General features: G+C 41.6%; 1 protein-coding gene across 2 annotated transcripts in view; it reads right to left on the bottom strand.

Moving 5' to 3' along the window:
* Positions 1-24515, bottom strand: part of rsrc1 (arginine/serine-rich coiled-coil 1) — a 120792-nt gene that overhangs the window by 17417 nt on the left and 78860 nt on the right. For both annotated transcript variants that reach the window (XM_022196110.2, XM_022196109.2), the window contains exon 7: positions 4799-4870. In XM_022196110.2, the coding sequence (XP_022051802.2) occupies positions 4799-4870 (72 nt within the window). The remainder of the gene's footprint in view (positions 1-4798; positions 4871-24515) is intronic.

Genomic DNA, 24515 nt, shown 5'->3' with positions numbered 1-24515 from the left:
GGAACTATAATTATAGCTTGGTATAATTTAGACACTCTCCTTATTGAATCCTCATGTTTTAGTTAATGTGATGAGATCATGGACACCAGATCACTCGTGTTTACCAGCGGATGAATTTCACCGCTTGTCCTTCAAGTGATGCTGCTCGGTGAGGTAGCGTGGCACGCCACACCATGGCCCCGGTAATTAAAACATTTAAAGCAGAGCCAGCCCCCCCGTGCTCCTGGGGTGTGATATGGGGGTCACGCGCCTGTAGATTCTAATTTGTGCGCCATTTGTATTCATGACAGGTACGTGCTAAATATTTAACAGCAGCCTGGCAGGAGTTTTGTATTGTTAGGCTTTCCAGGTCAAATAATTTGATTTCAAGGCAGATTACATTAAGCGTCAATGTCCAAGCCACCACTCTCACTTGCCTCTCATTTCCTGTCTTTTATTACAGCCGAGATAGGCAAGAACTGAAGGGATATGGCTTTGGATTATACAAGAGCTTGTTATCCGTGAATTAGTTATTATTTTCAATTAGAAAAGGGACCACATCATTTATTGCGGGCACACACACGAACAGCGGCATTGCACGCAAACATTTGTGTGCGGAGCTGAAATTTTAGCTGACCGACAAATTGTTTGGCCGAGCATGCAATCATATGTAACAAGAGAAATATTATTTCGAACAAATGATGGTGCATGCACCTTCAACCTTAATGATATTTCACGTCTATTGATTGCCCTTGACTTGAGACATCCCTCACTCACTCTCTGTTTTCTATATGTTGAACAAGTAAGGCAGGAAACCAAATCCAGACATTTTCCGTTTCAGCCGAGGCCCTGTGGTGATTGACAACAGAGCTAGTTAAACGGTGATGAGGCGTTAATGGATGCTTGGGTCGAGGAGGAGGAGGTGGGGGGGGAGCTGGGGCTGGAGGGGGGCCTGCGGTTGAATATTTAATGGTCATATAATTCCTGAACACAGACACACACACAGACAGGTACACACCCAACCCGTGACCTGTCCTACACACCGCGTAATTAGGGAAACAGTCCTTTCGTTTAACTGCCAAAAGAGCAAACGGTAGGTATATATTCCCCTAATGATATGGGTTAAAGAGCTATTATACGTCTCATTAAAATATATGATCTCCCAATCTGGTGGTGGTTTGAGGTAATGGGGACAGATCAGGTTCGGGGCTAAAATACCATCCGCAGGCTATAGGCGAGTGTCCAATTCATATCTTCATAATTCTGTATGTCGGAGAATGGCTGCATAAATGAAAATATGTTCCTCTCAGTGGCTCATAAACGACACACAGGGCCCAGATTTCACCAGACGACAGTGTTGAGAGAGTGCATTTAGGGTGTATGTTGGAGCTAAATGGGGCGATGAGGCATTTAACACTAATTTTTAATGCCAACTGGTTGATAAGTTCCCCTTTTCTTTAATTCTTATGGCTATGAAGACAAGCACAAATTATCATAAGGTCTTAATAAAGCCAAATGAGACACAGATTGATGACAAACTTAATTGCAACGGAGGCGTTCTCATCATATTTGAAATTCTCGCTATCAATCTTTGTCATTCCCAGTTGGATTAGAGGAAACACCTTCAAATACTGCACCAGAAAACAGTTATCCTTGCATTGCAAAACCTCTGCACAAGTGATCACACTTGAAATAAATTACAAATAACTAAATAAACTGGTGAGTGCATCAACACAAAAACTAGTTAATAAATTAGAAACCATACTGATAAGCAATTATCATATCAGTGTAACATTTTGCTACTTTTCTATGCCACATATGATAATCAGCTGACTATCATGAGTGTGTTGAGTAAAACAAATAATTTTAATAAGGACAACTTTGACTTCTGGAAAATGAAATGTTTTCTTTTCCTCACAGTTTTTGTACATTTTAAACACAAAACACTTAATTGGAAAAATAATTGGCCGACTGATCAACAACGGAAATAAAAAGCTTCACCCCATGTATTTTTTTCTCACATTTTTTTTTTCCCAGATAAATTACACTACCAGTAAACATTCCTGATTGGACTGAGTGGTTAAATTTCTGATTAGATACCAGTGGTCGCTGCATTTAATTACAGTCCAGCTAAATTTTGCAAAAAAAAATAGGACAAAGAATGCACCTGAAGAAATAATACAACAGTTGACAAGTAAAGGACAAGATGCGTAACTTTAGGTCAGTAAGAGATTCTTAATGGCTGTAATTTGTCAGATTCAGGTTACTCTCCAGAGTACACAAAGTGACTCTCGTTATACTCTGCCTTCAGTAAAGTGCCAGCTGACAGTAGAGTCCACACAAACAGTCTGTGTTACACTGGCAGTCAGTCCATCTTATTATAGCTGGACTCACCACGTTAGCTAAAAGCCCCCTGGGCAAACAAACAACATCTCTCAGCTTTAATAGCCTAAACAAGGCATGCAACTAACAAAGGACTCATCCACCCCTCTCATTCTCACACCCTTTCATATCATATGTTTCCTTTTTCAACCGCTAGCATCATCTGGCTGCCCTTAACCAGAGAGCCAAACACTCCTTTTAAGTGGAGACTACTTTGTTAACTGATGACCACAGGGCCAGTTATTGATCCTCTCCTTCCTCTCTCTCAGTAAACTCTGCTGATAAAAACCCCTCTCTTCTCTCAGGGCTCCACAGTATGCAGCCACAGTTCGCTACAATAATAGCTTGCATATCATAGCATCCACATGAATCAGATCTCGGTGGTTTCGATTAGGGCTAAACTAACTCAAATACATTGCCAGTCTAGGATGTGAATCTATTTATGAACGAGGAGTGTAGGTGGTAGTGTTCTTCACTTCTCCCCTCCATTCTCTTTAAAAGGTTTTCTCATTTCAGTTGACTTAGAGGTTCAAGTGTAAACTTTCTAGTTGCGTTGACCCCTGAGAGGCCCTGCAGGGAATAAGTAGACCCCTGGTGATCTGCTGTTTAGCAGCAGCAGTGGCACACCTCCTCCATTTTAGCTGTGCTGGGAGGAAGGGCAGAAGAGGATAGAGCCAGCTGACTCTGCTTGTGTCTGTGCGTGTTCATGTGTATTTGTGATGGTGCCACTGGCTCCCCTTGCTACCTAGGCAAGGGCGAGTCATCAGGGCCACTTTGTCGTGTCTCTCTGATCTCACTTCATGCGTCCCTGTGCAGGGAGAAGAGCAAAACGATCATCCTCGAAGGCAGAGCTTGCACAGCATGCCTTGCCGCGCCGCTCCACTACACAATCAAGCACAACACCTTTTTTTCACACAGAATGAACAGTTGGAGTGAGGGAAGAGGGAGCTTTGAGCAAAGGGGAGAAAGAGTCAACTGATTCCAAAAAGAGGCAACAGTGCAGTGTGAACTTTGCTTAAGAAAGCTATTTGACTGGGAGCCTTGATCTGTTGCCCCAAGCAAGGCACTTAGTCACCACTTTGGCAATGCTTCCACACAGAGATGAGAGAAGAGCGAGTAAGAAAGACACAGAGAGGAGAGCTGGAGAGAGGTGCAAATAGTTGAAGAGGACAAATGGAAGTGGGAAGAAAGAGACTATGTGAGGCAGAAAGGAGAAAAGAGAATGGGTAGGCAAGAAGAGCACTAAGACCAAGAAAAATGAATAATATTAATGTGAGAATGGTGGAGAGGCTGGGGGAAAAAATGCAACAAAAACAAAACAGAGTGAAATAGAGAGAAAGGGGGAATCAATTCTTCCCAGAACTGGGGAACTAAAGCAAAACTGCAAGGCTAATTAGTTTCTGATGGCTGGACTTTCATTTGGCTAAAAGGTCAACAAACTTTAAAGGTCACACTGCCACGCATCCTCAATGCAAACGCAAAAAAATTAGACAAAAAACAGAAACGGGAGAGTCTAGCAATATAAACACACCCACAGCAGAACAAATGCCGCTACTACACATGCCCGTGTGTGCATGTACAGAGACACATGCAGTGTGTTGATAACAGCACATTTGATATTCTCATTTATATCACACTCTGGTCAGAAAGGGACCAGGGTCATTATTCTATCTGAGGACTTTTATTACTGTTAGCATATCCACTGCAAATTACTCTTGACTTTATTTGAATTTGTATCGAGATAATCTTTGTGTGCATGTGTGTGTGTTTCCATGTCCTTTACTGGTGGTGGGATAGCAAGTTAAATTTACTGCTTGCAATGCTAAGCACATTTCTGCCTTTCTGCTTGCATTTTTATGTACATTACAGCTGTCTTAATAAAAACTACAGAGCGTAATCAGCATCTCTGAGTTCATGTTTTGCAACGTATATATGAGCTGTGAAAGTAGAACTGTCATGTGTACAAGACATTTGGTTGCTAATCTGTGAATGTAAACATATTAAATGAGCAAAATTGTGTAAATTCACTGATGCTGCAGACTGTGTGGGGATTGCCTGATATAAGAAACAGGAGCATATTTTCTTTTCTTACACTCCACATTTCAATCATGGGGAAAACAGAAGTTCTGCAACAGATGTTTTACAGCCCACAATATTTTTTGGTATTTTGTGTTCCCAGTCCTCAAAGTTATTATTGATGGCTTTTTGATGATGGAGGCGAAATGTAAAACAAAGCTGACTTGAATTATTTCATTGTTTCAACTGTTATCTTGCCAACAACTTTAATATTGCAATATTTGTCAGATTTCGTGGTTTATGCTTTGCTTTTTATTTTCTTTGTTTTGCGTATTGCGAGTTCAGACTTTTAAAATTGGTTTGGCATCGGTGCCAAAGTTAACATGTTGGACAGACACAGAATCACGCATGTATCACTCACCTTCTTCTAGTTTCTTCCGGGCCTCCTCCTCTCTCTTGGCTACTTTGGCCTTCAGCACTTCATCGGTCTTAGCTGAAAAGAAAGACAGCAGAGTTAGGAGCAAAGCAAATCCCCAGAAACCTCTCACTGTGGTTCTGTTATTAAATATCTATATAATTTAAAAGATCAATTTAGGTAGGAAGAAATTTCTACCTTAAATAAATATTGTACATGATTGCATAACTAGACTGACAAAACAGCAATACTTATTTACCCTTTCTTTAAATTTGATGAGATTTTTCAGTGTCTCATTTTGCACAAACAAATGTTTTATCTGTGGAAGATACTGTGTTTTGAAACAAATTGATGCTCATCGCACAGTATGTAGAAAATTAGCAGAGGACCCATCACAGTGAATGAACAGTAAGTGCAAAAAAAAAAAAAATCTGCAAAAATATGAATGATGCATTCTTCTCTATTCCCTTCCAGACAGAATCTTCTCTGCTTTTCCTTCATACCACTTTAAAAGTCGGCGCTTCTTCCTGAGAGGTGTTTATCGTCTTGGCGTAATGAAAAGCTTAAGAGAAAGTGAGGCAGCCGGAGTAAACACTCGTCAGGGTATTTTAAGCATGTCTCATCATGAACCGTGTTGTCTCGGCTCCCTTTTCCTCCACCTTTCCCCCTGAATAATCAAGATGTTAAGCCACATTAAAAAATATAATGCCGTGTATGGCAGGACTATCAATACTGCCTCTAAATTAATTACATTTCCGTTGCGGCGCATCATTTATTTTGCAGCGTTAGGGCCTCAGCGGAGCCATTCGCCTTTATTGCTATCTCACTTGGTTGATGAGTGAGCTATGTAAAATTGAGTCTCCAATATCATTACACTTAATGAGTTTAAACTTTGAGAAAAAAAAGAGGGAGGGAAACAGAAGAAGAGAGTGAGCAGACGAGAGAGAAGGGGGAGGAAGAGAATGAGAGCGGCGCACAGTTTTGGGGAAGTTAATACAATATAAGAGTGGGTGTAAGTGTGAGTGCTTACAGCGTGTTTGTGTTAGGGCACAGATGTGGGTGTCCAAATGTGGTTTATTGCACCGCTCAAGATGCCTGCAAATGCTTGTGTGTTTTGTGCACGCTCCTCATTTTGTGTCTTTTTTGTGTTGGAGTTTTTACTGCAAGTAAATATGTTACATAAAAATACAACACATACATCCGTGAGTGTGTGTGTGTGTGTGGATGCAGGAGGCCATGGGTTGTGCTAGTCTCTCTGTGACTGCACTGCTGTTTTTGTTCAGTAATTGGCGTAGACAAAGAACCCGTCACACTGCTGTTACGGCTGGTTAAGTCTGGAGGTTCCGCATCTTTACTAACAATGACTCTACATGGATGACTGAACCCTCCTCTACCTCCCTCAGCTGGGGTGTGTGTGTGTGTGTGTGTGTGTGTGTGTGTGTGTGTGTGTGTGTGTGTGTGTGTGTGTGTGTGCACGTGCATGTGTGTGTATGTGTTTATGGAAGCAAGCCTCACCAAATCAACATCAGCCGATCCATGTCTCTTAGCGAACACAGCCATAATTCAGTAAGTTTGTGTCAGTACAAATGTGCCAAGAATCAAACCACGGTCTGCAGCATCTTGCATCTCTTAGCAAATACAGTCGCAGGTTTTCTTGTTTGTATGCACAGATGTGAATTTGTGTTTCACACACCTGTGTGTGCATGTGTGTGTGTTTTTTTTGTGTGTGTGTGTGAATGAACTTCTCTGTGTTCTTCAGTTCACTCTTTGCTTGGGGCTACTGAGAGGCAGGTAGGAGACGGAGCGGTATTGGTGGTGTGATGGAGTGGAAGGCAGACGGGGAGAAAGTGGAGGGAAGAAAGAGAAAGGGAGATAGACGGATAGATGGGGGCCATGTAGGATAAAGGAAGAACTAAAACAGCAAGAGAAACAGGCAGACAAACAAGCAAAAATAAGAGAAAAAGCTTTGCCTGAACGCACACAAACATGTACACAAACAACAGGAGTGATTTGTCGCCTCTTTTTCTTTGCATGCTTATCCTCCACCTCTATCCCTTCATCCCTCCCCCAACAGGTTCTCTTATCCTCTTGCTCGCTCCTCTCCTTCTGTTTTGCCCTATCCCACCCCTCCCCATTTTTAATGCTTTCTCTTCCTTCTCTTGCTCATCTCTCCAGTACACTGTGCCTGGGGGCGATAGCAGCAAATCAAACTGTTTATCCATCTCTCATCAGTGCACTGCCTCACGGGGCTCCTGCCCCCTCAAAACAATGAAAGTAGGCCTGAGCGCTGAGCCAGGGATATGATTTAATTACATCAATAAGGAGCTCTGCTTTAAAAAAGATTAAACACAAAAAATACATTAAAGCAACATACTTTGCTGTACTATCATGAAAAGCCTGTTAACGTTACAGCTGTAAAAAGCATATAAAGAGAATTAACAACTCCACCCATATAGGCATGTCTGTGTGCAGAGAGCACTTATTGGAAGTATATTTCTTGGCAACTTAGAGGCTCCAGTTCATTGTAGGATAATTCTGTGATGGACTTTTATTAAAGCGGGTAATAAACGGCCGGGTGTTGGGGAGAGGAGAGGCCTTTCACTTCATTTAGACTTCGTTCAGTCTTGGCTGCAGGGGAGGAGAGAAAGAGGAGGGATGGCAGTGGGAAGGGGCGGAGAGCGTCAGTGAAATCGCATTGTGATTATGAGTGTAATTGCAGCTCAGGGGCCCAGGGGCCATGTAGCTCTGATGGCGCTGGAAGATGTTTTATTCGCAGCAACAGAGAGGAAGAAAGTGAGAAAGAGAGAAAGAGGGAGAGTGGGAGGTAGAGGCAGGCTGCCAGGATGGATCTTTTCATCTTTTAACAGAATCTCCTCATCTATCTCTTTTCTCCTCCCTTCTTTTTTCTCCTTTCTTCTCCTCCTCCTCCCCCAACATTTTCCTTCACTTCCCTCTTCTCCTCTCCTATTCTCTTCATTCCTCCCTTGGCAGGATTAGCTGGGTCTCGTTAGAGGGGAAATGTAATAATGCTCCCACCAGGTGGAATCGGGCCCGCTCCATTATCAGCCGGGAGATGGATGGGCCGTGTAGGGCCGGCGGGGGCCAAGCGCGCATGCAATTTAGATTCAATAAACTGGCAAAGCAAGACCCCCAATCTGATTTATCTCTTACACGCCGCCAATGCTTGCTGCTACGATGCTGATTCCCTATTACCGCTCAGAGAAGGACTATTCATTGGATGTAAGGCACGGCAGTCGGAGAGGCTTGTCAGGCCCCCGGGACGGCAGCAAAACAGATACAGCAGAGGGTTAATACGTTTACACACAGATAAGCAATTAAATCTAAGGCTGAGGTGAGTTATAGAGTTATTAAGGAGGGATGGGGGGTGGGGGTGGCAGTTATTCAACGCAAGAGTGTGGTAGCTTGGGCCTTAGGCCGGGTACAGTAAGTGAGTATTAGAAGTGAGAAAGGCTATCATATTAAAGAGTTCGTGAGGTGAGAGAACAACAAAAGAACAGTAGTCTGCCCACGTTTGTTCAATAAACCCAATACAGCACATCCAAACTAGCATGCCGAAGACAGAGTTCAGCTCAGCAGTTATCCACTTAGTCTTTGTGTGTTTGTGCAAGTTCATAAGCGAGTATATGTATGCAAGCCCATGTCTTCATGTCTAAACGTAAGTGGGAAAGTGTTGGCGGAATAGGCATATTCATATCCACTGTATACCTGCCTGTGAGCACACAGAGCATCACACTGACTGTGTGTGTTTGTGCATGCGTGCCGTAGTGATGTTAGCAGTGCTGGTAGTGGTGGGTGTCATTCCGTCCAGCCGCCAATCAAAGTGAATCTGAATGTCAGCAGGAGAGGAGGCGTGATAAATCAGCCTCACACCCAACGACAAACAGAATATTAGAGGCAGCGCTGCGCCATTGGAAAAATGTCCCTTCCAATCAGCCAAGCACTTTACAGTGAAGCTCGGCAGCCAGGCCTCTAACCAGCACTGAATACCAGAGAGACAGCTAAGACAATAAATAAATAAATAAGAGACAGACAGGTTGGGACACAGGCAGACAGATAGATGGACAAACATGTTGACACACTGACAAATAACAGCCCAGACAGGCAGAAAGATGGGACAAAGGAACATAAGACAACAACAGGGCCTTTGGACGGACAGGTAGACACGTTAGCTGGCATATGACAGACATGACTGGCAGAAAGCTGTTAAGACTGACCAAAAACTACTGGCCAGATGAACGGACAGACCGACACAAAACTGCCCGGAAGAAGAAAATAATGTTACAGCTACAAGAGCACAATTTATAAGTGCCACAGTCAGTTCTGTTAAAGAATTAAACACAATAAGGCAGATCAGGCCCCAAAATAAATCACTTAGCACTTAAAAATCAATTAATAATCAATTAATTTGTTGATAGCTGAGGCTTGCTGCAAAGTTAGAACACCATCTGATGCCATCAACATACATTATGGAGGATTTTGCTGGTTCTGCATGACTTTAAGAACACTGGACTCCTTGAGGAAGGCCTGGTACTGCTTCAGTTAACAAAAAAAAAAGTGTGTTTCAAAAATGAGACGTACAGTATTGTCACACAAATAGGCTTTTCCCAAGTTGCCGATGTTTATCATTCAACACATGTAATGTTCAGCTTTACTGGGGACAAAATATTCCTCAACTTTTCTAACTGTCAGAGAAAATTCACAAAATACTGAGACTAAGGTTCTAATGTAGGACTCCGATGCAAAAATACTTTAGACTTTCTTTTCGCATCTTTTTGAAAGTGAAACATTTGATCCATGAGACCTCAGGAAGCAATGGGACAATGCACAAGAAAATTACAGCAGGTGTAGAGGTTAAATACATCATGGGCAGAAACAATGCCCCAAGCGACCACAAGGTGGCACAGTATACAGACAACAGGAGCAGCAGGCTTTGGCCAGGCCTTCCTTCTCATATGTATGTGTGCATTTAGATGCAGGTGCCTGTGGTTTGTACAGGATTCTCTATCAAAACCAAGAAGAAAGTCTCCTGACAAGGAAAAAATACATATGAAAATGTAATCAGTTCACGAAAGGACTGTCTATGAATCTCAGCCATGTGGTTGCTATATGCGGGGAAATTTTTTTCTTGAAAAATGCAGGAGTGCTACACTTGAATGATCCCAATCACAGGCTTCCCTTTGCTTCTGTCATCAAGCTGAATTAATGACACCCATGAAATATTCACAAACTAAACAATTAGAGAGAGATATCTTACAAAATCAATCAATTATTCATTTGCAATCGTCTGAAAAGCTTTCTTTTTTGTTTCACTGCTATATTGTGATGCTGGGGGTGCATCAATTAGGTCTTCTACTCCTGCGGTGTAATGGATGCTTCACTAAGGAATGATTCGTCTAAATGAAGAAGCCAGATGTGAGTTGCCAATACTGAACGCTGCCACTGTGACACACTGACATATTGATCTTTACACTACGTAATACATGAAAGGACACTGTGGATCATGAATGTAAAGAAACAACACTTTCACTACTTTCTATACACTATGGTGCTGTTCTTATGCAACATTTGTTCTGTTCATTTTTTAAAAACAGGCTCCTAACTTCAGACACCTGGGCTCCATGTTTGTGTTTTCCTTTTAGTGATCATGCTGAGATCGCATCTGTCAAACTCAAAGAAGAGAGGAATTAAGAAGAGATTTATCTAAAGAAAAAAACTCTGCAGAGTTTATTTCTCTGCATACTGAAAGCAAACACTCATACAATTCAAATTTATATTGTGTCTCCAGCAGATCTTTACACTCAAAGGCCAGCATCCAGTAGATTGGATGTAAACGCCTTCCTTTCTGTGTCCATTTCTGTAGCTAAAAAAAAAAGAAGCTAGATGAAGCTTCTTTCGGCAATTCCAAGTGATTTTGCTTGACTGAAATTCAACTAAATGTGTCCTTTTTGCTGTTGGCACATTGTAATTTTTTATCTAATATAATTGCTAGAATCTGCAATGATTAGTTGTGTAACTGAAACAGTAATTTTTGCAGTTTATTTATGTTGCGATTCATTTTTTGACCAAAAATGCCAAAAAAAATGCTGCTTTACATCCTCAGATTCTCCACCTTTCTCTGTATTACATGATGAGGCACATCGTTGGGTTTTGGACTGTTGCTTGGTCAAAAAAAGACCTATTTTAAGATGTCATTTTGAGCTCTGGGAACAGCATTTGTCACTACTTTGTGAGATGTTATAGATAAAATGTTTACTTAGCTACCTAAAAAAGCATTCTGCAGAGGTATTGTTTTACATGGCTACATGCAACAACTAAGTGACGATATACTTCTTGGTCAGCTTGTACTCGACTGAGAAGAGGCAACCCAATACCTCTCGAGTGTCAAATTACCCTGTGGCACACTTTCTCACTCTAAATTACATATTCAAAATCAGTTAAAAAGCAAAAAAAGAGGCCCAGCACAAAAACACATTCCCAGCCTAACTGCCCCACAATGCACTTGGCTCTAGACAGCACAATAGTGGGGTTAGGGTGTTATTTCTTTTAGGCAAAACCTTGCACAGGAGGTCTGGGGTTGTGAGCAGATTTCATGTTGGAAAGCAAGTAACTAACGAGCTGGGCACTGGGGTCTTCCTGATGCATGTGGGTGGCTCGGACACAGCACCCCAATTTGGCCTTCTGACCCAAGGGCGAAAACGTATCCCGTGATTCTGCACCCACACCCATGCACTCGCAGAGATGGAGGCGCTGGACCCTGGGCCAGAGAGGAGAATTGCTGAAAACCTGGGGAGGAGCAGAGGCCTCCAGCGGTCAGTGAGATCAGAAAGGGAGAGTACTCTGAGGACCATGCACTGCCATGGGCTGTGCACACACATGCTCACATTAACACACCTGAGGAACACACACAGATGTCCACATTCTCACATAAGATCATCTCATGCACAACACACACAAACACACAAGCCCGAGGAGAAAAAAGCTAACAGCAAAGCCACCTTAATGTAGCTACCAGGTCAAACAAAGTTCAAATTTGAAGCCACACTGTGGAAATATCATATGTAAATTGTAAATACTTTTGCAATCCAGGGCTTCAAATATATATTAAAAGACTCCACTCAACGCGTGTCTGTCATAGCTGCAAAATGATTTACTTCATTGGTTTGGTGGAATGGTGGGTGTGTCCTTTTAGATAAATTTAAAAGTTTGGTAATGAGAACTTTGCTAAGATCAGTGAGTAAGTGTATAACAGAGGTCTTGAGAGGGCAATCAGACCAAATCCATAATGCAGGGATCACACGGTGAAATATTAAGCATCCTGGGGCCTCTGAATGACATCTCACCCTCAACTTCAACCCTGCCATAACTCCACATGAAACTGTCTCCTAATGTCTGTTGAGTTTTTCTTTTATCTCCTTTATGTGCTTCTCTTCTACTCTTTAATCTTTTCTCTAGCCTTTTACCATTTAAACACTCTGCTGCGTGTTGGTTTCTTTGAACAGGTTTGTACACAAGGTACTATCATGGTACTATCCTGAGATGCAACACCACGAGCACATTTCTATAAAAAAAAAAAAAAGGCAAGACTGGTAGTAACTTTGTTGTCACACAGTCAGCAAGTAGCTGAGGGCCAGATAGTTTGTTTTTACATGTTGGAATAATTGGAATTTTTGTGGAGAGCCAGCTCACAATGAATTGTTGAAAAATGTCTGCAGGCATTGTGTTAGACTGAACATTTTTTTTAACCATTATCATAGTCTTGGTAAAAATATCAATACTGCATTGTTTGTAAAAAACCAAAAAGAGTGAAGAGTAGCTTTTCTCACAGTTCTAACCAAAAGGAGCAGAATGATAATGAAAGCATGAGATATGTTGCAACAAAATAGAATAAGGTCATTTATGCAACCAAGCACTGCCACTGAATCTGGGATGTCTGACAGCTCCACTCTGTTGAGTCTGGTCTCATATTGCTCATTCGAAAATTAAATAAGCACCAGTTGCTTTGTTTCTGACAGCTTAAGTGAACAGTTTAACCTGCAGTGTAGAACTTTTGTCTCCCCCTTCTGGTAGAGTAATTACACAAAAGCTGTTGATGCACATCATGACGCATACAATCACCATGAATCCCTTTCTGTTTTCATACTGTAATCCTTTCTTTGAATGGAGAATGTCGTCATCTGTGGCATCAGAAACTTTTCCCAGATGCTTCCGCTACACTCCTGGCTGCTATAGCCGATTCCATGGATGCTCCCTTTTCCAGCTCTGAATCATCATCATTGTAGGTTGACAAAAAATGCATCGCTATGCTGTGTCCGTGAAAGAAAGTTGCCAAACAACCCAGATTTTACACTCTGGTAGGGACATTTATCTGGACCTCATATGCTTAATCAGCATTGTGTGAACTTGTTTGGCAAAGGTTTAATGTGAGAAACATTAAGTTGTATGGTAAAATCATGCTCTTTGGTTTTAATAATTTAGGTTTCTCCATTATAGTACTGCAGCAGTTCCACCATATACAGAACATCTAGTGTACAGAAATTGGTTTACAGCTCAGTGTCGGATTTTAGCCAACACCACACAGATGAGTGGCGCATATGATTACACTTCAGAAGTAGTAATTAATAGATTATTTCATTTATTATTACAAAGTACTGCAATAAGAATAAATGACACATACAAGTGAAAGCAAAAAAACAAAACAAAAAAAAAACAGGCGAAGTCACTATTACCAGTCACAGTTTTCATGGTCCCCATTACTGTAGCCATCATCAACCTGATATGTGGCTTTTTTAAGTTGTGGGAAAACCTCAAGACACAGAGAATCCAGTTTTACTGTCAGCAAAAGACACTCTACAGACGAGCAGTTGTCAGATGAATTTGTGAACATCCAACAGCAACAATGAGAATTATCTGAACTGTGCAATATGTGCTCAGAATTTGTCTAATTCTAGTGATGTTTGATGAAATATGCACACAGCAAAAGAATATTTCAAATGTGATGAAAGATCTAATTTTCTGCCTAAAATAATGTAATTCAGATCTACTACATGCTCATGTCACGTGAAATGGTGGGTACAAAAAAAAAGATTAATTTGGTATTTTTCTAGTGACATTCATTGCTTATTAAACATCAGTATATTTCAGTATATCTGGGCTCTATAGATGATTCCTTTTAAAATGATATTTTTCAAATGATCACATTTTTCCCCAGATTTAACAAAGGCGGCAAAAGGTTTGTATTTTTTAGAAAATCTGCAGAATAAGCACAGCAAAATGCTGTGCAACACTGATTACAATGAGCGGTCTGTGCGATACAATTTCGGTGCAAAAATATGCTTGCCTAGAGTGTGTGTGTGTGTTTGTATCTGTTCATTTATTCCAGTGTGAATGCACTTGAGCGTGCTGTTGAATGGTGGAGAATAGGCTCTGGTTCCCCCGCTGAAAGCCTGTTGGATGCCATTGTAATGGCACACCACTGAGTGTGTGTCTCATGTGCGTGTGTAGCTGTGGCGGTGGTGGTTTTAAAGGCGGTAGATGGGACTAAATCTATCAGGACCCCCGCACATGAAAGGTAAACTGGAGCCGCTAATCGCAATGCTGACACAAGGAGGTTCAAAAGGGCGGCCACTTAGAAGAGAAAGGCAGGAGAGCGGGGACCCTGGCAGCGTCAATAGGGCCCAGCACAACTGACCACATTACAGGAACAAACACACACTGCAGAATAGACACACAAACTTGGTGGTCTCGGCTAGTCCCAGTCCACTCTTTGGTGTGGACAAGAATGATGGGTTGAGTGTCTGAGTGTGTGTGTGTGTGTGCTCATGTGCATGTAATACTTTTTTAGAAAGACTGTATAATTCTGTCATTTCGTATTACAAATTCTGTAGCAGTGTAGTTGGAGGAAAAGTGATATATTTTCTCTTTCAAAAGGAAAAAAAAATGAATAAGTGATTGTCACCCTAAATTACACACAAGGTGACTAATGCTGGTCTGATAACAAGATTCAGAAACAAAAAACAGAGGCAAGAGCAAAGAAATAAATAAAGCAAAGCACTGAAAAATTAATACAAGTTCAGGGACATATTTGACAATTAATGCTAAAATGTCAGCTCCAAACATATGCATTAAGGGAAACCAAAAGAAGAAATGCATGAGAGAGGGGAGACGAGGGGGAGACGAGGAGGGAGACAGCCTGGCCGCAGGAGGAGTGGATTCACAGGGGAGAGAAAGAACGAGGGAGATTGGACAAATGATAGCCCCCCTTCAAGGTAGTATTGTGCACTCCCTTCTCTCTTCCCTCTTTCTCATCTCTTAATGCTTATTTTCATCACTTTGCTTAAAATATTGATAATCAATTAGCACTACGTCTGTTTTGCTACAGAATCTGTGTCACGGTCTATCACTCTGTCAGAGCCAATTCGCCACTCATTCAAAGTTCATTTTTTCTTGGCGGCTCTGTGCCTTTGGAGGAGTCATTACGTGGGGAACATAGCCCGGGGTGCAATCACCTATTCTCTTTCATTACTGGGGAGATGGAGAAGGTGAGAGAGATTATTAGAACTTTGGAATGATCACAAAGCTTCACGCCGCCTGTCAGATCCCCCCTACGTGTAATTCATCTGGCCTCACTACCTCCCCCTACCCACTTCCCCTCTCCCTCATCCCTCTATCCCTCCTCCCCCAGCCTCAGCCAGGGGTTTGGCCACAGACATTATTCATGAACATCTGCAGCGCGCTGAATATTCCACAGCCTCCGCCGTGATGAAAAGGGAGCTGCCCCTTTGACTTGAAAATTAACATGCCGGCACAGAGATTATGGACGCGCCGCTTCATTCCAAGCCGAGCTGGGCCACGCTGAGACCGGCCGAGCTGACGGTTCAGGCTGGGCCGAGCAAGAGAGTGAAAAATGGAGCAGGTGAAGAATTTGCTCTTTGTAATGGTGAGGTGTCTGTGTCAGTGGGCAACAGGGAAACAATCAAGTTATTAAAATTGTTATTTCATTTCAAAGTGATGAAAGCGGCTATGGCAAAGGTGCACAAATATGAACTGTCGCAGACACAAACACACACTCAAATCAGACATTTCTAGTAGAGATGCCATAGGTGGCAGACTCACAACTCTCTGCGGTCACTTCAGTCTAAAGAATTTAACTTCAGTGGCAATTTTTATCTCAGATACAATTTTATAGGCATGATGACTGCAATCAGGTTCTCTGATTAATGTGAGAAAGGCTAAAACGCCTCCAAATAACAATAAATACTCGTTAATATTTCAAAGTATGGCTGTACACCTTATTACATCAACTATCTATTGTTTAGCCTTTACCTTGACAATCATTTTGGCTATAAAATGTCAGAAAATAGTGTAAAGTGACCACTACAAGAGGCCAAAGTGAAGCCTTTAAATGTTTTGTCCAAAAAAACAATATAAATCTTAAAGATATTACCTTCAACATTACATTTGAGAAGCTGAAAACTGCAAATGTTATTGCTTAAACCTCCCTCACAAATAATCACTCAATCAAAACAGTTGCCAATTACTGCTCGGCTAATTGATTAATTAAATAAAAGCTGCAGCTTCACTTCAAAGGCCAGTGTTAAAGCTGGAGCCAAAGCTAAAATGTTCCCTCGTAAACATCTCATTGCACCGTGTCACCTCTGTGTATATCTTTCTCTCTCTCTCTCCTGGGCGTCTCTACATGAAAGATCAGCGAGAATAGAGACTCTTCCTCCCTCACACCAGGAGCACCACTGCTGGAGAGAAGCCAAGCATCCTCCCTCTCTTTCCGTCTCATGTTAACGTGTCCCTCCCTGTGTCCTGATGTGCAGGACGCAGGGAGCAGCTCCTGGTTTGTAACTGAGGAATCATAATTTATACGGCCTGAATAAGCCACAATGTTCAAACCACTAGGAGGTGAAATGAACTGGCCATCTGGTTGCAGTACAACTTTCTGGAGGTAAATCTTTGGTGTTGGTATTCGTGTGGATGTCACTTCAACGCATGCCACCCACCCAACAACACACAAACCGCTCAGGAATGGCTTGAGGAACATGACAAAGACCTTAAGGTCTCCAAATTCCCCAGGATACATTCTGACGGAGCATCTGCGACATGTACTGGAACAAGCTCGATCCATTAAGGCTTCACCCTGCAACCCACAGGATCCACCTAGAGGTGCCATGTCCATGGCCTGTCAGGTCAGAACTGTTTCCAGCACAAGGAAGACCTAAACAACTTTGGCAGTGTGTGGCTGATCAGTATGTATATTAGAGGAAAATTCACAATTGCAGTAATCATGTGATCTGACAGACGACAGGATGAGTCCAGCTGTGTTGAAAAGATGTGTCTCAATCACTTTTTGGTTTAGCGATGGATCCAAATATAGAGATCGACCATCCAGGATACATTTCTCAATCCCCTCATGACTGCAAAACTTGTACATGATTCCTTGACTTTATGCCAAAAATTATAAGTGGGGGATTCTCTATGTGATTCAACTTGCAATAATTTCATCAGAATCCTTCCAAACAGCAGCAGCCTATCAGATATCACAGAAATATCAAAGAAGCATCTCCTCTATTACCACAAAGGATTCGTCTGTAAACAGTCAAAAGTGGCTTTTCAAACATAATAAAAGACCATGAAATATGATAAACAAAAACAAGATCAAAATGCTGTGTGTGCAATGTGATTACCTGCATTTTTATGCATATTGCTTTATATTGGCTATAAACATCCCTAACTACACTCAGCAGAGTTAAAACGAGAGTAAATATAGCAAGACATACAACAAAGACAGAAAGAAGGAGAAAAGAGCAAGAATACAAGCAAACAGACATTCTGTAAAGAGAGACAGAAGGAGAGAAAACACACTTTAATGCTTCTGAAAAGAGGAGCAGTTGGAGGGTTCTGACATGGGCTGGAGCGGGACTTTTCGCTGCCTCTTGTTGATTGTAAATGGCAGAGCAAGTTTACTCTGGCAGTTGGAGCCAAAATGGACTCTGACAGCTTTGTCAGGGAGTTTGAGCGGCTCAGTGGCAGGGCAGGAATCGGGATGATTCCATCCCTTTCATCTCCAAATCGCCGGCGTACGCTCGTGAAGCCTCCATGGTAATAAAAAAAAAAAAAAAAGGGAAAAAGAAAACCAGCCTGGCATAGTTTGGGGATGACAAGCGGTTTTTCGAAACACTTGTCAAAATAGAAGAGAAATACATAAAAAGGAGCAAAGAATGAGAAAAATGGCAGACCAAAGTCTGAAAGAGTCGGACGCAGAACAAACATGTCAGGAGATGTTAGCGCTCTCTACAAAAAACATTAGTAATCCTAGCACTCATTCCTACCTTCTCTCTCTCCACCTCCCTTATTTCTCTTTGTAAATTATTCCACAAGATATCACTGCATTACAATCCACTCAAGAACTTGCCCTCTGTGTTTCCTAACTGCAGCCTCTATATTATTCTGATCGTCTTTTCAACCTTTGAGACGCTTGCTTTTTTTTTTTTTTTATAACTGCCCTAAAAATATGAATACTGTCAGCAACTTTAGTCCACTCCAGGCCTATTTATTCTCTCTTTCAGCTCCATAAACAGTACTCCTTACTTTTCATAGCAGGAGTCTGAGAACAGACAGCTGAGGAACGTAAAGACAAGTCTATGGCGAGAGGGATTGACAGAATAAAGGAAGTCTTACTAGCACTGCTTTGTACTGTTACACTCCCATAGCTTTATCCCTCTGATCCCTTCTACCTCTATCTGCTTGCCTCGTTTTTTTTTTTTCTTTTTCAATTTACAGGATTTGTTTCTGTGTGTTTGACAGTGAGGAGGATGAGGTATAAAATTAATCTTTATCCCGGTTTTGTTGTGTTTCCTCCTCCTTGACAATGCATGTCAGTAATTAGCCGGCCAGTTTGGTTCCAGGCTTTTCGATGGGTGCCTCCATTTGCCAACTTTTGCCTTTTGTTCTTGCCACACAATACCGCCCACTCGCCCTTGGTGTCTCTCTCCCTCTCTCCCCTCTCTGCTCCCTGCCTCACACCCACACAGGGCGTTACACAATCTATCCAAATGTGTTTCGCTTTAAAACCCCATTACTTAGCCCCTGTTGTTTTGTTCAACACAATTAAAAGAACAGACCATTCATGAGAACTGAGAGAGCCTCGCTCTGCCCCTGTCTCCCCTCTCTCCTTCACACTCTCCTCTTCTGTGGCTCAGTGTTGGCCGAGGAGTTACTGTGAACAGGCCAGCTTAGTTCCCCTAATTCCCTGGGTTTTGTTTGCATATAGGCTTAGTTTGGTTCCATTTGAAACTACTCAATGCCATGCCTCACCCCCTGGCTGTGACCAGACCAGTGAGCAACTTTAAAGATCGGCCAGCCAAATTGAAACACACACACCAACACATGCAAGCGCACACACAGACACAAACACATAGCTGACGAGCCCAACAGGGTTAAAGGGCACCAGCATCTAAGTACTGACACACTTCAAAAGAGTGAAAAACTCTAAGGCTTCTTTCAGTAATGACAACCTAGTCAGACTTGGCATAGGGTCTGGTGGTAATTTCAGGCTGTGGCCTTCTACACTTGTGTGTTAGCCCTGCAGGATGGGCTCAGTTCAAAGGAAAGGCAGGTAAATGAGGCAAATGAGAGATGAGGCTACTGGTCAGTAATGACCACAAGGTCACTGTCTGGCATGTGTCAGAAGGGGATAGAAATGCCTTCTCAAACTATTGCATGATTCAGAGAAATAGCCCTCCGGTCTAAAATACATGTAAATCTCATGAGGCATGCCTGCAGAAGTGGAATAACCTCTAAGTCAAAAACACATGAAGCTCCCACTTTTTTGGAATTGTAACTGGCTGAAATGTATTGAAAACTACTATAATGAATCTCTCAGTATTTTTTATTAGAGAAATAAGAAACATTTTCTGACTTGCGTTTTCATAAATGTGATGATATGCTTCTTTTCTTTGTGATATGCAGCTTATTGTGTTTGGATTCTGGACTGATGACTGAAAAATAAGAACAATTTGTAGACGTCTCCATGTTACTGTTTTCTGACACATTTCATTCATTCCTTTGGGAACCTTAATGAACTCTCTGTGATGTGTTGGCAAACCTCCTTCCATTTTTTTCCCCAGAATTTGTTTGAAGTACAAAGAAAAATGTTAACATTTTCAGTGGATTTCAGAGAAACTGCACTGTGTGCCAGGAAGTTGGAAGAAAGAATAAGTTAACAGGATAACAAGCTCTTCAACAGCTTGATTGTGTTGACAGTCAAATTGTAGACATGTACGATCAACACAAAACTACCTAAACAAGTTCAAACATGCTTGTTATATAACTTGCACAGTCAATGCAGTTCATATGTTCTTTGAAAAAGTTAACACCCTTAACCTCTGTATTTATATCTCACTATTTAGTATTGGTTTGGTTTTTGTCATGGTAATCCTGCATGCACATATTCCATAAAACTAGATTGTGGACAACTAACAGTCATCCCCCTCTCCAATGGCTATGACAAATTTTCTCTCTATCCGTAAAGAAATGCGTTTCATCATGCTGAGCCCTCGGTGTATAGTCTGTGTTACGCAGAATTGCATACACCAAACAAATCTGTGTGGAAACAAGGCATTAATTGATTAGTCAAGACTGCACTGAGTAGATTAATAAATAATAAAGATAATCATTAGTTGAAGCCTCTAACTATTTCACTGAATGTTTTTCAGCACAGTTATATACGGTTTCGTTGAGCTTGGCATTATATTGCCTTAAATGTAAAACGTTTCGGCTAGTTTAAGTCCAAAACGTGATCCCTGTCAAGCAAGTTTGCACCTGATATGTCCACAAACCTCAGTGACAAAACCGTGTTACTTACACACTGCACAAACCACAAGGAGTTTATTTTCCTATGTTTAACATTTATTCAGCACTAATTAAAGCAATCAACTTAACACCAGGCCATTACGTTTCCAGTTAAAAACCTGAAACGAATTATGTGATGAATTTTGCCAACAGCGCCTGAGCCTGTGTGTGCCTGAACACAGCAGGAGCACACAGGCCTGCATTTACCCGGTGATTTCTGTCTTTGTTGCAGAGTGGAGAGGAGGTCGACCCGGCCCACCAAATGACAGGTGTGAGGCTCAGGGAGTTGTCTCAAGTTGTAGACAGCTCTATAATTCACACTGGACAAGGCTTAAGAAAAACAAGAATAAGTGCTTTAAAGTGCACCAGGAAACTGTTTATGCATGCGTACATGTGTCTGTCAGTGAGCCCGGAAAGTATCCACTATATTTCTTATGGCAAATAGCAAGACGAAATAAATACAATACTTGAAATATGTTTTATGTAATGCTAACAAGAATGAGAGCTACCATTAAGATTCATATTTAGACATTTCAACCATGTATTCCCCTGTTGCATAACACACAAAACAAGCTAATTAACTTGACCTCTGACACCTACAGATCTCATTATTTCAATTCAACAACCATTATGGGATACAGTAATGCTTCATGCAATGCAGCCTGGATGTCATTCGGCTCACTGGATGAGAGGTCTCGGTTGCATCTATGAAATTAAGGTGCAACTCATTTGTACTGAGGTCCAAACAGCACTTGAGGATCAGTGACGGCACCAACGATAGCTTGTATTAATCATTTGACCATTTGCAATCAGGCCACCCTGTTCAAGCTTACCACTTAATCATGCAAATGAATAAAACAACCCTTTCTTAATAGGATACTACCAAATTTATATGTAAATGTGATAAATTATGCATACGAGCTGGAATTGTTTAGGGGAAGATTTTAATTGTTGTGACTGTTCATTTTTATAGTTATCTAAACAGCACCAACTGTTGTAAGTCAGAAGAAAAGGCAGAGTAAATGTTAATGGATAAGATTTGTGTTTTTCAGTCTACCACTGTTCACACACACTCACAGACTTTTCCTTGTTTGTGTTCCTATGTTCATGTAACCCTCTGTGTGAGCTGATATTGATCTTTCTTTAAAGCTCCTCGATAATAAATTCGCCCCCCTCCTAAAACGCAGTCAGATAGAAGCACAAAACTGGCTTAAAACCACTAATTACATCAGCGCTGAAAGGAAATCATTGATCAACGGCATTATGGGAAATTAAACTGCCCCCAAAACTGGATCAAAGTGAATGAAGTGGCTTAGTGGGGTTTCACTGGGACCCTACAGACGGGAGACAGGATTATCACCCCTGGACACACACACACATCTCATTACGATGATACAGTAGTATGTTACAGGATGATACACACTCATGCTTTTTCTTCAAGGCTGTGGTTGTTCACAGTTGCAAAAAATCCTAACTGCTGACTCTGGCCAACTGAGCCTCATCAGTGAGTGCCAAAACATTCACACTTTGTGTGCTTTGCACTCTCTATCAAAACATTTCTCGTTACAAAATGCTCTACACAAAATTAACAGTATTATAATGTGGGCCTGGCCAAGTGTGAGCAGGCCTCATGTCCCAGACCTGTGGGTAGGTCCACTGGGAGAATGAATAAAAGAAAGGGGCCCCTGCTGGTTCATCTGGCCATCTATTGGTGCCCCGAGACCAAAGTAATCTGGTTCTCCCGTCCCACCAGCCTCACCACTGGCCCCTTAGGGCTCCCAGCCTGCTGCTAGGGGACCCCACCAAGTGTAATTAACAGCTCCCAAGCTGCAACACACACACACACACACACAAACTTACAAAAGTAAAATTCTGGTGATTTTCAGAGCACTGATTATGTTTACATTGCATGTAATTTTTCAGGTATTAACTTGATTAAGACAATTAAGCAACTTTGAGATTTCCTGAGACTGAACTGATTAGTAGACACACAGCTTCACTGGCAGCATGACTGAAAAGTTTGACTCTGGATGCTGGAAGGAAACAGGGACATGGAGATGTAATATGGCTGGGAATCTTCAAAAAACAATCAGGCAACTTCTTCAGTGTGTTTGTACAAAAGATCTATTCAGTGAGTACTAACATCTGTCTGACACTACTGCACCCTGAGCAATGTACCTGGAGCAGAAAGGTTAGGTTTCTTGCTCAAGTATACTTTGATTGTATTGATAATATATATGATGAGGATAGGAGTATTAGAGCTGGGCCTGAACTAAAGCAGTTTGTAAGATGTGCTGTCCAAACAGAAAAATGGCCATATTTATGGGATGGTGGGATGAAAAGCCTGTCATCACATTTGTGGCAAGGTGTGCTAGTTGTTCAAATGGGAAAAATGGCTCACAATCCCCTTGAATGCACTTATAGTGCTGCACCTGAACAAGTGAAGAGTGAAAGAAGTATTTGGGTAAACACTGAAAAAGAGACCTTTAGAGAAAGATCTGAATCCAGCACACTTCTTCACCTCCACAAACCTGGCAAATAGAGATGTAAATGAAGGATGATATGAGCTACACCAGAACAAAAAGGACTGACGGGATAAAAACTAATCTGATCATCTATGAATTAAATCTGGCAGATTCCAAAATCAATACCCAAAAAATACCAAACAAAACTTCAACATATCTTACTTCAACATATCTAAACTTCTGTCATAAAAAAGGTAAATTGAACATTTTTACACCTTCTCTTTCAGAAAAACTATGAATATGCAAATATTTTCTGGAGTAATGAATACAAGCCGTCTTCTACATGACTGAATACGCAATGGTAATGTATAAGTTGACATACTACAAATACAACAACTACTTCAGTCTTGGATTCACTTTTGAAAGCATCTGTATGAGCTGTCACTAATAAGAACTATTAGCTATATACAGTAGTAATAAAAAACACAACTTTTGCTTGACAAAATATTACAAACTGAAGTTAGAATCAAAAAACAACCTATAAGTTCAGCAGTTTGTGCAGCTGCAGCGAGTTGTTTACTGAAAGCAATGAAAACTCTCAACAAACACAGAGAGCAGCACTCACTAATACACAGCAAGCAGCCACTTAGTACAAAGTTAGCTACATCAACTCCACTTGTACTTACATTGTGCCCCAATCTACTTACACTGGCAAATCCAGGGCTTACATTACACAGAAATAAGCAGAGGATATTGGCAGAATGGGCTTACCCCAGCATTGTTTTAACTGGGCTTTTCTGAGGGAATTTTCTGGCCTACTGTTTCAGAAAGAAAATATTGAGGACGAAAATAAAGTAGATGTTGGCCACCGTCTTCCGGAGATGAGAGTTCAGGGGATTCAGGGGGTGTTAAGATGATTTGTAGGCCTTTTCTCCTATCAGATCATCTAAAATGTGAGTGATTACACCGGTAATCAGCTGCAAGCCCACACTGGCACAGTCTGTGTTTAAGAGATAAAGGGCGAGAGACAAGAGTTAAGAACGGGAAGAGAGAGCCAGAGAATGAGAGACCTGTGAGAGAGACAACAGAAAGGAGGAGGAGAGGAGGAAGAAGGTGGCAGATTACTTCTCAATATTATCACATGCCAGGATGGCCATTTTCCTCTCCTTCAGCTTTTCTTTCTGTCTCTCTCTCTCTCTTTCTCTCTCGCTTACACTCTTGCTATTCAGAGATTCATTTGTGCTCGGCCAAACAAATAGCTGACACTGCCTCATCAAAGCTGTGGATTGGCAGCCTGGGCCAAGTGGGGCTGTTGACAAGCGAGGGCAGTGAAAGCAGAGGAGGAGAGGAAAGAGCAAGACAGAAAAGAGAGACAACAG

This window comes from Acanthochromis polyacanthus, chromosome 13 (assembly GCF_021347895.1).
Source record: "Acanthochromis polyacanthus isolate Apoly-LR-REF ecotype Palm Island chromosome 13, KAUST_Apoly_ChrSc, whole genome shotgun sequence".
NCBI classification, from domain to species: domain Eukaryota; kingdom Metazoa; phylum Chordata; class Actinopteri; family Pomacentridae; genus Acanthochromis; species Acanthochromis polyacanthus.
Note: the sequence above shows the minus strand (reverse complement) of the source record. Positions and strands in the feature narration are given on the sequence as shown.